Source organism: Teleopsis dalmanni, chromosome 2, assembly GCF_002237135.1.
Source record: "Teleopsis dalmanni isolate 2A chromosome 2, ASM223713v2, whole genome shotgun sequence".
Lineage (NCBI taxonomy): Eukaryota > Metazoa > Arthropoda > Insecta > Diptera > Diopsidae > Teleopsis > Teleopsis dalmanni.
The window spans coordinates 239,744,883-239,758,827 of NC_051847.1; the positions used below are offsets into that span (position 1 = coordinate 239,744,883).

Below are 13,945 nucleotides of genomic sequence, written 5' to 3' on the forward strand. Positions count from 1 at the left end.
TTGTTTCATATGCTTACAAAAGAAAAGGCCTATTAGTAATCCAATTCCATATTTTATTTGATCTACTAATAGGACACTAAACAAGTTTCGTTGCCCAGCAGTAGATCAATATGATTTTATTTGTCAAATTGTTTGACAGCAAAGTAATTATTTGGTGGTAAATTTTAAGTTAAGATTATTGTTTTAGAATCCGCTTAATAAACAATATGCAATGTTATAAAGAATGTCAATAGAAGTTGAAAAGTGGTAAAACGAGATTTGATCGATGCCTTTATTTTAATCTTTGTAGATGCATTTCCAATGCTTGCGTTTTTTCTGACTTCTTAGATATGATATTTCCATTGTAATTTTTGGTCAAAGATTATACCCAAAAAATTTTCCTTCTTTTCTGGTTTTATTTCTAACTATCTAAGCGAATGGATTTAAAATGTTTTACTTTGCATTTTTTTGTAAATAAAGAATTGGTTGTTTTTGCTGGATTTATTTTCAGCCCAACTGAATTGCACCATTCTTTTGTTAGTGTTAAACCTAAGTGGATCCTCTCGCACAGAGTATGTTCAAATTTTTCTCTGCAGATTATTACAACATCATCGGCGTAACCCTGAACCTAGAACCCATTCCTATCCAGTTTTACCAATAGATCATCTACTTCATACTCCACATTAGAAGTGATAATATTCCACTTGCAAAAACATTGCCAGTACTGCTTGAAATTTCTGCTCTCCTGGTGCGAAGCATGTTGGTCATCCAGTGTGAAAGTGTGTCATTGATATCTCTGAAGTATTATCAAAGGGTCCTTCAATGTCTAAGAAAGTGTAAGTTGCTATGCTGTCTTGTCTATGCTATCCTGAATCGTGTTATTTAGTTGGTGACGAAGCAGTCGTACCTTTTACTCTTCACCTTCGGTGAAACCTCCATCTTCTCGCTTGAGATTGGTGAAAGTAAGGCTACTGCCTTTTGAAAGCACCTTGTATAGCAAGGGAGGTATCCTTGTGCTTTTTATACTTTCGCAGAGTTTTCGGAAGCTTCAGCGTTTTGAGGACCTATTCTCTCTATTATACAGAGTAAGCTGTTACTTATATTCTGAATAATATCCTCTTTGTTTTGATTAGTTAAATAGTCCTCTGACAGTGTTTCTTAGATTTTTTAGGGCATTGCTCCACCAATGCACATTCTTGGTAGAATAAGTCGAGCTTAATTGAGAGAGCTATCCTCATATGCATATAATATAGCACCATTGAGGTTTTCTAGGTTATCTTCTAGTCCTAATTGAACAAAATTGCATATAGATTTTCCCTATAGGCTTTTTAATTTGTTGTTCTTGAATTTCTTCGCATGTTTTTGATAATCAATGTCGAACCTTTTTTTTTTTTTTTTTTTTTTGGTTGCGGCAAGGAGGAGTGGAATGCCTGCGCACTGACCACAATCCGGCGGCCTGGAAAGTGAGTGTCCGACTTGCACGGACTAAACCAACTCCCCCTCATTCCTAAAGACCTTGTCCTACCCCGGGACTACGTTAGTATTACTTCAAGGTAGGGTCTCTATTAGTCATCTAAGACTTCCATCGGTGTGACCTGCGTCCTGCATCTCCTTATCTCCTTATCAGCCCCGCATCTGCTGAAGGTGATTAACCTTATCCTTCGTCTTTGTGTGATTCATCTGTTTTACTCCAGCTGTCTTCTGTCAAGGTCTACTTTTTTCAATCTCAGGATCTTTTCAGCAAACATTTTTACGCGATCCCAGTTTGTTATGTTTTCGATCATTTTTCCCGATACCGTCCTGGGAGTGAAGGTACCAACTTGCATTGCAAGTGCTTCTCGTTCGGGCAACCACTTATTGCACTCAAAGAAAGTGTGTTCTGCGGTATCATCCTCCGCTCCGCAATATATGCAATTTGGTGACTCTACTTTGCGCATGCGATAGAGATAGCTGTTAAAGTATCCATGTCCCGACAGAAACTGAGTGAGGTAGTAGTTAACCTCGCCAAAGTCTCTTGCTAGCCAGGTTTTTAGATCTGGGATAAGCCTTGCAGTCCATCGTCCACGGTTATCTGAGTTCCAGCGTTGCTGCCATACTGCAATAGTTCTGCGTCTTACCAACTGCTTGCCGGTGTTGTTGTTTCCCATTCGTTTTGCCTGCCAACATGTTTTTCGCTCTTGAGCCTGTAGGTCAATAGGAATATTTCCAGTAATCACGAGAACCGCTGCTTCTGAAACGGTGCGATACGCTGAGCATATCCTCAGAGCTGCTGTTCGCTGCACTGACGCTAACGCTCTTCTTCGGTATTTTGCTTGTAGTGCGTCTGCCCATATTTCGCTTCCGTATAGAAGAATGGAATTTACCGTAGCCATGAGGAGCTGTCTTTTACTCTGTGTGGGTCCCCTTATGTTTGCCATAAGTCTGCTCAATGCTGCTGTAGCTTTTCCCGCTTTAGATGCCGCTTCCTCAATCTGAGCCCAGAATGTTAGTCTGGAATCCAGTCGAAGGCCTAAATATTTGACTGTTTTTTGCGACATTAAAGTTTTGTCGCATTCTCGCATTTCAACTTCTAGCTGTATATGCTTTCTTGTGAGAAAGATCAACTCTGTTTTCTCCGCGGCGAGTTTGAGTCCGTGATCCTCTAACCATTCCTGTGTTCGTATCATTACCATGGTTAGCTTTCGTTGCGCTTCTTCTATATTTCTTGCCTTTATCACTGCTGCAACATCATCTGCAAATGCCACCAGATGTGTATCCTCCGGCATTTCCAGCTCTAAGATGCCATTGTAATTATCATTCCACAGCTCAGGTCCGAGAACTGATCCTTGCGCTGCTCCTGATGTGATTTGTTTTTCTTTTGGTCCATCGTGAGTGTCGTAGACTAGCACGCGATTTTTCAAATAGCTATTATATCCATCAGGTAGCGTGGTACTCTAAACTTGTTTTCCAGTGTATTGAGAATATCAGCCCATCTTACACTATTGAACGCGTTTCGTACGTCAAGTGTTGCAAGCAAGACAATGTTTCTCGAATAGTGGTTACCAGTCTGTGCAGTCTTTACTGCCGTAATTATATCTTCTATTGCACCTAGCGTGCAGCGTCCTGTCCTGAAACCGTGCTGTCTCGGTGACAAGCCACCTGCTGATTCGATTGCTGTTGTAAGTCGAGGCTTGATCAGTCTTTCAAGGAGTTTTCCAGCGGTGTCGAGCATGCAGAGTGGTCGGTATGCTTCAGCACGTTCTGGGTCGCCTTTACCCTTACTAATTAAAGTTAGTTTCTGTTTCTTCCAAATTTCCGGAAAGTTGCCTTCCATTAAACAAGCATTGTACATTTTTAGTAGTACATGTGGTCGTTCATTAGCAATCACTTTTAGTATCTCAGCCGGTATTCCATCTGGCCCCGGAGCTTTATTATTTTTTAGCGCGCTAGCAGCTGCAAAAAGCTCTTGTAGAGTAAATATTGGCGGCATTTCTCTCAGGAGATCATCTGATCTGCTTGGGAGCACCTCATGTGTCGGGAATAATGTGTCAACTATTTCCTTCATTTTTTCGCTTCCTAGTGACGGGGTGGGTTGTCTGGCACCCAGCTTTTTAGTTACAATCTTGTATCCGGTGCCCCATGGATTGTTGTTTATATCTTCTCTTAGTTCTTCCCACTTCGCCTTTTTGCTTTGTTTTATGGCTTCTTTCAAATTTTTCTTAGCTATTTTAAACTCCACCTCCTCTATTTCAGCAGTACTTCTTCTCCGGGCTCTGGTCAGCTTTCGCCTGCACCTCCAGTATGCGGCTTCTCTGGTCCTCTGGTCCACCAGTATGCGGCTTTCTTTCGGGTTGATCTTCTCACTTTTGGCATGGAAACATTACAAGCTTGTAGAATGCTATTCATGGTGTATACTGTTAGTGTGGTCGAGTTTAGTAAGGGATCTCTATCTGCAACCCTGCTGTCTATAGCAGCAAGTAGAGATGGTACATCTAAACAGTCCACCCTCCATTTCCGCGTACCGCTAGGTTGGTAATCTGTTGCAGCGCTATCCCGCAGTGTAATCTTGAATTCAATATATTGGTGATCGCTGCCGGTATAATCCTCCAGCACTTTCCAGTCTCTGAGTGCTCCTGAAAACATATCCGACACAAGTGTTATATCTGGAGTTGTGGCTTCACATCTGGGTCTTCTGAATGTTGTAGCGAAACTTAAGTTTGCTACTGTAAGCCCCAATCTAGACACCATGTCAAGTACTCGTCGACCGCGTGAGTTTGTCGTCGTGGAACCCCATTCGATTGCTTTAGAGTTGAAGTCCCCTACAATAATTAGGGAGCCTCCGATTTCTCTAGCCTTATCTTCTATATTATGGAGTTTGTTTTCAAATTCACCAATAGTGTCATTGGGTGTTAGATAGCAGCTTATAACAGTGTAGTCATTTGTCCTCACCCATACAAAACCTTCCCCGCTTCCATTATTCACAGCGTTAAGTGTTCCTTTTGATGGCGTCCAGATAGCTGCAGTTCCAGTGTGGTCCTCATACCATCCTGTGCTACTACTTTTCTTGTATTGCTCGCTTATGATGACGACGTCGATTTTTCGTTCTAGAACTAATTGGGAGAGCAGAGCGTCAGCCGTCTTGCTCCTATGCATATTTGCTTGGAGTATTCTCATATTCTTTTGCTGGCTTCACATTTATGGGAACCCGGTATGTGGTCCACCTTGATGCATCCTTTACTTGCGCAAATGCAGCATTTTGGCGGCCTTGTGCACTCTTTCAGCTTGTGTCCACTTTCTCCGCATCGAATGCATAGGCCTTGACCTTTTCTGTCAGGTCCTTTGCAATTGTATTGAAGATGTCCTGTTTCAAAGCATCTGTAACAGCGTTCTACATCTTGCAAGAGTTTTATTCTGCATCTTACTAAGCCCATACGAATACGTTCCGTCTTTTGAAGTGTTTTAGCTGCTTGGCTTGATATGCATACATAGGCTCTCCGTTGTTCTCTGGTATTTGCACCAGAAATTTTTACATCCATTTGCTCCGTGGGTTCTTGGAGTGCAATTCTTACTGCCGCTCTTACCTCATCATCTGTTGTAAGGCTATCCAAGTCGCGGATTTCTATTTTTGCACGGGGTTTCAATTCAGTTACCTTTGCTACCTCTCCCATTGTTCCTTTTAATTCGGCATAAAAGTCGTTTTTTTTACCACCTTTTCCTAGTTCTAAAAGTACAGCCCCACTCTTAGTTTTACGTATGGACCGGATGGCCACCTCTTCATCATCTGGCTTTATCTTCGTAATGTCGAACCTTAGGATTCTATGATTAGACATAGATGGTTCACTGTATACTCTCGAGTATTTTCTACAGTAATATCTAGGAGCTCTTTGCGTGAGTTAGATACAAATGTTGGTGTATTGCCTACATTACATATTTCTCAAACAAAATTTATATAGCAATGAGGTTCCTGGACAGAAATTCTGAAAGATAGATAAAGTTGATTTTAATGTTCAATAAATTGCAGACTCTTGGTTTGTTACATCTTACATCACAAATTGTCTGTGTATCCAGAGTTCTAGGACCAGCACTACACTTAAGTTCGATTTGAGCGTCACCTTTTCAATAACTGCCGATGCAGCTTTTGCATAGTGGTTTATTTGGGCGATTTTAGTGCTGATGATAAAGTGGTTATTCCTTCCTTTTTTCTGTCAGATCATTGTCAATGTGTGACAGAAAGGTTCTGACGGAGTCGTCATTGGGCGTCAAGTTTAGTAGAGAGAGATCTAGGGTGTCAATGTCCTGACTCTCGTGAGGTAGCACACTGATATCCTTCATTTTTTTACTCCTAGTCACTTTCTCCTCCAATTGTTCTGCAACAGTTACAGTTACAGCTGGTGTTTTCCCTAGCCGTGTTACTCCTCTCATTGTTCCTTCGTCCCTTATGCAGGTGGACTGGGATGGAGCTGAATATCCTATAACCGTTGGTTTTGATGGCTTAGTTTGCATTATGACTAGTTTTAGCAGCTTTTCCGTGTTGACACCTTTGGCTCTTGGGAAATAGACTATCATCATGTGTATACCCAGTATATTATTCCCGATACATGTAATGAGCTCAACGCCTTCACATCCACTTACCTTAGGTGCGGCCTTGTGAATGAATTTGGCTGCTTCCTTGTCTACACAGTTAAATAGTGTGAGTCCTGACCGACTTATCTTGCTCGGCTCTCTAGAGGGTTTGAGTCCGAGCCGAACGTTAGTCCAGTGCTTGTCGAGGGTTGTGGTGGTTTGCCTCTTTTGGTGCAACTTTCGAGCCCACAGGCCTTTAACATTCTTTTCCTACCGGAATTCCCGTTATAGATTTAGTTAGCAAACAACTGGTTTTGTTGCTAGCTTCTTTGCTCTCAGTGCGTTTTTTTCAGCTTTGGACATCAGACCCCACCCGATTTGCCAGTTGAGTTGCAGTATGTGTTTCTGCTAGTTTTTTAAGTTATTTATTTTAAGATCCATATAGGTCCCACGAGTGTGGGGATAAAGAGGTCCGGCGTGTCACAGCTTGCGATAACATGGTAAACCCACAGTTACTAACTAAGGCAGGCAGATATCAGTGATGTGCGAGGTATTTTAGCGTCTCACCCTTGTTAGTTTCCGAAATGCCCCAAAGCGTATGCCTCGCATTGGCATCGCAACCAGTTAGCGGGAGAATGACTTTTGATGAGTTGCTGTGTACTAGCGTGACTACCTCTTCCGGAGGAGCATACCTATCATACGCCATGTAAACAGAAGCCACAATTAAATTAGGTTCGCCTGGTTATTCGATTTTCACAGCTATTAGATCATACTCACTCTACTGTGAACGTAGAAAGATTGTATCGAGAAAGAAGAATTTTTCCCGGTAAAAAAACGACTAGCAGCGAAAAGTTTACACAAAAAACACACGCTGTTTCTTAATGAGAATCTTGATCAAAACTGATCTTTTTTATTATATTAATTTGAACAGGGTTGCCAGTAAGACATACTTTTCATTATTCATTTTTTGTGTATGAAAGAGCATTGTTAGCCAACAAAGGCATTAAAACATTTCCTAGCTAGGATACATGATGGCTTATTATCTGCTTATTGTCTGCCGATTTTCCAGTAATGGCGGGAATAGGCGTAGTGCTGTTGCTACTACCTACATCATCTGCAATGTCAGTTGCCACTCGCACGAATTCTTGGCTTGATGACAGAAGCTCGTCTTCGAAACTGATGCCTAGTTCCTTATTTGTTTTATGAAATGTTATTTTATATAAAGAGTTTATTTATATTCCTACGACTCTAGGGGAGAGGACGGTCGTCCGAAACATTGCTCCCTGTACTTTGACAAGGCTAATTGAAACCGGAGGTCGCCAGGTATCTGGAGTTCATCGTTCTAAGACACACTCAAGCAGTACCATTCATTATTGGGCACGGTCATTCATTAATCAGAAACCTTGGTCCCCAGAAATCTAGTGAACCTTCAAATTTACCTTTACTCTAATTACATTCAAGCACACATATAAACAAAAAGACGCACATGTATACACATAGGTTATAGGACAACATGACTACTGGTAGTTCCTTGTTGTACTTACAAGCCGAACCGGCATCAGGCCTCCCGTCCACTGTCTGGATAATGAGCAAGGAACCCCTAATCAGCAAGCTTACCTGCAGCTAAGCCCCTACACCATGTCAAGGTGCCTACCATGTGTGCCCTAAAGAGCGTTAATGCTTCATAGTTTAATTTACGCAAAAACGAATTAGTAAAATCAGGAGCCTTTTTTAGTTTCATGTTTCTTATTTCATTTTTTATTTCCCTTGCGAAGTGGGTTGTATTGCTTCGTTTAATGCATTTAAGTTAGAAGTAGGAAGATTATTTCCATCATCATTTAGTGAGAATGTTGCCTTAAGAAATTTTGCGAATTAATTTGCTTTTTCTTCATCACTTTTGGCCCATGTTGTACCATCTGCTTTAATAAGAGGATTATGTTTTATAGGTTATTTTACTGCTTTCACGGCTTTTCACAGCGAGTAATCTGAGCGTTTTTCGTTTTTAACATTATTGATAAGTTTTCGTAGTTGTGCAGTTTTACTATTTAATTTCGTTTTATCAGTTGGTGATCGTGTTTGTTGCCATTTTTTGCGCAATTTCCTTTTTTCCCATATTAGTTTATCAATTTTTTTTTTGAAGGATTGGTCTAATCTCGTGTTAAGAGAACTAAAGAGTACTCATTCATGCTGATTTTTGAATCTGCTGGGTAAATAGAAGAACTTCGTTATCCGCTTCAGTCGCGGATTAAGAGTGCTTTGAACGTGCAGCCTAAAGTAATTCCATTCAGTAGATCTATTTATTAGATAAGGCTTCGGTTCATTTATGACTACACTTTTATTAATAGAGAAGTGCACTGGTGAATGATCAGAAGAGAGATCGTATCCATTTTCTATTTGTAAAAGTTCTCTCGGTATCATTTTAGTTATGAAAAAGTCAATCAGATTCGGTATTTTCGCTGGGTCAGTCGGCCAATATGTTGGGCTTCCAGTTGATAAGAGATCATATCCTGTGACTTGTATGGCTTTTAATAGTTTTCGGCCCTTAGTTGTAGTTAATCGCGTACCCCAATGGACATGAATTTATTTTTAAATTTAGAAAAGAAGTTTATATATTGATCTGTATTAATAGAATGTGTAATCTACGTAATCTAAACGTAATCTAAAACTTTATTAAATTTTTCGTGGTTTTGTAGCAGTTGAAGTACCAACTGCAATTTTGAAGAAATCTCTGCAGGGTTTTGAGAGTTATTATTTGATTTTGGCGCTTGAGCATATGAAGGTTTTTCATAATTTTGTGTTAATGAAGAAACTGGCATATTTTTTATATATTCAGTAGCAGCAGAGTTGGGTTTATCTGGCTTACTACTTTGGGTATTTTTCTGAACGGTTTTGTTTCGCATCTTTCGTAGCTCTTGGGCTACAATATATCCTCGATAGTTAACTGAATGAGTTTCGCCACAATTGCAGCATTTTGGTAAAGTTTCTCGTTGTTAGATGCTTTCCCGAACATTTGACTCATCTTGCCATTTTTGAACAGTAGTTCCTTGTGTTACCAAAAGTTTGACAATTTTTACACTGAGGTATTTAGTTTGGTCTTTTTACTGCTTCTATGGAGACAATAATAGCTTATATTATTTATTCCGTAAACCTTTTTAATGTCTTTAATAGACTCAAAGGTAAGCAGAAACATGTCTAATAGTTCCTTTGATTTCCATTTAAATTTCCGATCTGCTCTTATGACTTTGAGCCCTTGTCTCTGTAAGTCCTCGACAATAAGTTTTAAGCGGAATTGTCCTGACACTCTTTGTCTTAACAGCTGTTTCTTTGTCTACGGTGATAGCTAATCATCTCTTTTGCAGTGGTATGCATGTAGTTTGAGATGTAGTTCCATTATGCGCATATATCGGTTTCTTCAGGTTCATTTTCCACATATTGGGGAGAATCGAGTAGCAAAGCCATTAACTGTTTTGATCAAATCTTTTCGATGTCTAGCTTTCGTTGTGCTTGTTAAAGTACCTTTTCGATGACACATAGACGTTTGCGGATCTTGGCTGCAACAGGACAGTAATCCGAGTCGATGTTGGCTCTCGGATAGTACGCCCATCGAAGATACTGCACGCTTGCCTTCTGTCTATCCTTACGTAATCAATTTGTGATCTTGTGTCTTGAGCAGGTGAGACTCATGTTGCATTAAGCAAGTAAATAGTAATTTTATTAAATATAAGACAAATTCTTTGTTATTCGTTTAGTAGTCTAAGTAAAAGTGAACGTGCCAAAGGGAATTTTTCCAGACAAACAAGATAATGTTTCGCTTGGCAGCAATCAGGCGGTCAAATAATATCGCATGATTCTGTCGCTAATGAAACTAAGCGCAGGTGCCGAGTTCGACGAGCCACAAGTGTTAACTCCTCCCTTACTTGTTTTAAACGTCCGCATTTGAGCCCTTTCGCTCAATTTTATGTTTTTACCTTTTTGCTTCCCTCCACAAAAGAAAACTGTCGCTCTTACTTAGTACTTTTATATTTTATTTGTTATAGCAATATAATAATTCATGATTATTTAATATTGATTTGAATTATTATAATTTCCACTATGTAAAATATATACTATATGGCAAATCTTGGCAGTTGTATAAATAAAGGAAAGATTAAAAAAAAAAATTGACAATTAATTATGAAATATTATTTACGATTTTTTTGTTCTTTATTTTTTATTTTTTTCATAATTATAACTTCAGTTATATAAAATTAAAATTAGATAATTAAAATTAATTACAAAATTACTATAACTAACTAGATACTTATAAATATAAATATAAGGTACTCGCTTATAATTAATTATAGAATATTTACAAAATTTTTTTTTTTTTATTTCACTCTGGCTATTGAATCATCAACTCAAAGTATTCTAGAACATACTGTAGCCGTCGATATTCTCAATAATCACAGTAAGCTGGACTACAATTCAAATATATTGACAATACATAATTTGGAAAATTTTATTAAGAAAATTATTTTCCAAGAAGAAGTTTCTAGTTTCCTGATTAAGGAAATTAACAGAACACAATAAATAATTTTCAAATTTATACATAGCCTCTGTGCTTTTAATTCCGTTCAAGTACAGAAAAAATGCTATAATACCATTAAATTTTACTTAGAAATTTTGTGTTCAACTTTATTTTAGGCAGCGGTATAAACTTTATAAATAATTTTATAAAAATAATTGATTAAATTTATATTAAATTTTATTATAAGTATTGCTGAATTACATTTTAATTTTAAATTAGAAATAACACCTTTCTTCTGTGATCTTCTCTTATACATAATCAAATCATCAACTCGGAAATTCTAGTAAAACATACCATAAAATTTCAAAATTTATTTTTGATAGCGTTATACGCTTTATAAATAATGAAATAAAAATAAATTATTAAATTCTTTAATTGGTTTCATTTATTTTATATAGGTATATTATTATTATTATAATTATCAATATATTACTTTTTGACAGCACTATACGCTTTATTAGTAGTTAAATAAATTATTGAAAAATCAAATTTTTAATTGATAAATTATATTCATAGCTCCTCAATGGGTAATAGAACCTCTTTTTTCCGAGTGACAGGCGTGAATACAAGCCACTATATTGTCGAGGAGGCATATTTTTTTTTGTATGAGAATTAATTGATTAAATTTATTCTCGTGTTTTTGAAATATTTTAATGAAAACAATCATTCAGACCTTTTTGAAAAATTAATTAATTAGTAAAATAAGAAAAGAAAGAAAGAAAACGAGTAATATAAATTATTAAAAAAATAATAATAAAAGAATTATTAAGAATTATTATTTTAATAATTAGAAATACGTAAAAATAATAATAAAAATACTCAAGAATAAAATTATAAATAAATATATTATAATAAATATAAATAAAATATAAAATAAATATATTATATATATAAATATATTTTAAATATTTTTATATATTTGCCAAGACCAAAAATTCGTCAATTTTTAACGATATTTGGAAGTACGTACAAAATTTCCAGTTTACTGTTAACAAATATTTGACACATAATACTCAATTTCTTTTAATTCACAGAAAAAGGCTGAAAATGAAAATTTTATTTACAATTATGTAAATTAAAATTTTCTTACCTATAATTGCAAAAAATAATTATTCATTTTTGAAACTTTATTTTTAAATTTTATTTCGTTTTTTACATATACGAGGGCGGTTTGACAAGTCAATGACTTTTTGAATTTCCCGCGCAGTTACTCCAAATGCAACAGTGCTGGCATCAGTAATAATCTACCAGTGAGCAACTTTCTAATTTTGAGCTAGCTGCGTCGTTCAGCTGGTGTTTGATAGCCGTTCAAAGCAGACAACCTATGGAATTTTTACGAAAATGGAAAAAAGTGAATTTCGTGTGCTGAAGTAATGCTTAATTACTTTTTATGTGAAAAATCCATCACTGAAACTAAGGAAAGACTTGATAAATACTACGGGGACTCGGTACCATCAATTTCAATGGTTAAGAAATGGTTTACAGAGTTCCGTTGTAGTCGTACCAGCACTAGTGACGCCGAACGTTCAGGTCGCCCAAAGGAAGTGATCACACCGGAAATCCTCAATAAAATCCATGAAATGATATTAGATGATCGGAGAATGAAAGTGCGTAAGTTGGCTCATGTTGTAGGTATCTCAACAACACGTGAACATTATATTTTCTCTCCGCGAGATGGGTGCCGCGATTGCTCACACTCGACCATAAGCGGAATCGTGTAACCACTTCAAAACAGTGTTTAGCGATGTCCAGCCGTAATCCGAACGCATTTTTGCGCCGTTTTGTTACTGTGGACGAAACATGGATCGAACGATCGAAACAATGGGTTGCTAGGTGTGAACGTGGACCAAATAAGGCCAAACAGGATCTGCCAGCCAACAAGGTCATGGTCACAGTTTTTTGGGACGCAAGCGGTGTCATTCACATCGATTACCTCGAGAAAAGTAAAACGATCACCGGCGAACATTATTCACAGCTTTTGAACAGATTCGACGTTGGTTTGAAGCAAAAACGGCCGCAATCGGCGAAGTAGAAAGTGCTGTTCCATCAAGACAATGCACGTGTGCACACTTGTCTAGTCACGATGGTCAAAATCCATGAATTGGGATACTAACTGCCTCATCCAGCATATTCTCCAGATTTATCCCCTGCGACTATTTTCTGTTTCCAAACCTGGCTGGGCGGTATGAGATTTGAGTCGAATGTAGAAGTCATTACCGAAACAAATGCGTATTTTGAGAGATTTGATAAAACCTTTTATTTGGAGGGAATAAGAAAATTAGAAAAACGCTGGACTAAATGTATCGAGCTAAAAAGTGATTATGTAGAAAAATAAAATGTTTATTTGCCGATGTGCAAAACAAGTTAAAGTCGCTAAAGTACTAAAGTGTTGGTTCATTGGTCGAAAGTGGTGTGTGACTGAATTCGGCTTTTTCTGATGAGTCACCACTCGTAATTGAGCAGTGCGTAAACAAGCAAAATGATCGAGTTTACTTATTAGAGAGATCAGCTGAATGGTCACCACAAAGCAGTCTCGATCGCAGGTGTTGGACGTTTCAACAGGACTCAGCATCATTGCACAAAGCACGAGTCAAACAAGAATGACTGAAAAATAACGTTCCGTGCTTTATAACGTTCCTCTAAAATAGAGCGTTTTACTTTGTTGCAATTTTCGTTAACAATCGTGTAGTTAAAAGCTCATGCCGATCAATCAATCGAACAATATTATCGGTACTGTTACCAACGAATGTAATGGTGTGTCAATACTATGGCGAATGCGACAACGAAATACACCCCATTCAAGTTGCTATATTATTATCAATCTCATAATATACTCCCAATTGCAATGGTTTTAACTTTACATAATGACTATGTTCTGACTACCGATCAATTAGAAAATACGCGAGAATGATTGCGGAACGAGTAAATGATGAACAAACTAAAAGTCGATTTACAGCGAACGAAATTTAAGAAAAGTGCCTTGGTATTACTCCAAAACGAACAGAATACTCCGAATAAAACGAACAGTCGTGTCACTTTATATAAGCCCATTTATTATTACCAAAGTCCTTGACAAAGACCGATATGTAGTCAACGATTTGCCTAACTCCAAGAGGACCTAGCGACCGTATATGTATGTCTACTCATTCGACAAGATCAAAATGTGGTGCCGGTTACCATACGGGGACAATAGCAGCGAAACGGATGACGATAAAGAAGACAATATGAACGTCGACGGACAAAGCAAAGTCGCTTTGGGCTGGCAGGTACAACAAACAAATTAACAACACAGAAAAACAACCATGAACGGTGGAGAAAGCGACAGTTAGCTGACTAGCGAAAGGCGGAGAAAATAAA

General features: G+C 37.7%; 2 protein-coding genes and 1 pseudogene across 2 annotated transcripts in view; 1 reads left to right on the forward strand and 2 right to left on the reverse strand.

Moving 5' to 3' along the window:
• LOC119677095 overlaps positions 1 to 3,523 on the reverse strand; it is a 12,250-nt gene extending 8,727 nt beyond the window's left edge. The window contains exons 1-2 of the mRNA XM_038088363.1: positions 2,957 to 3,523; positions 1,734 to 2,912 (exon numbers count right to left, since the gene is read on the reverse strand). Coding sequence (XP_037944291.1) covers positions 1,734 to 2,912; positions 2,957 to 3,523 — 1,746 coding nt within the window. The remainder of the gene's footprint in view (positions 1 to 1,733; positions 2,913 to 2,956) is intronic.
• Positions 3,524 to 4,628: 1,105 nt separating this feature from the next.
• On the reverse strand, positions 4,629 to 5,288 carry LOC119677096. The gene has a single exon (XM_038088364.1). The coding sequence runs from the start codon at positions 5,286 to 5,288 to the stop codon at positions 4,629 to 4,631; it is 660 nt and encodes a 219-aa protein (XP_037944292.1).
• A 6,673-nt stretch (positions 5,289 to 11,961) lies between these two features.
• Positions 11,962 to 12,620, forward strand: LOC119677097 (annotated as a pseudogene).
• The last annotated feature ends 1,325 nt before the right edge of the window (positions 12,621 to 13,945 follow it).

Coding starts and splice junctions, on each gene's coding strand:
- LOC119677096 (XM_038088364.1), bottom strand. CDS start 5,288: ATGTCTAATCATAGAATCCTAAGGTTCGACATTACGAAGATAAAGCCA.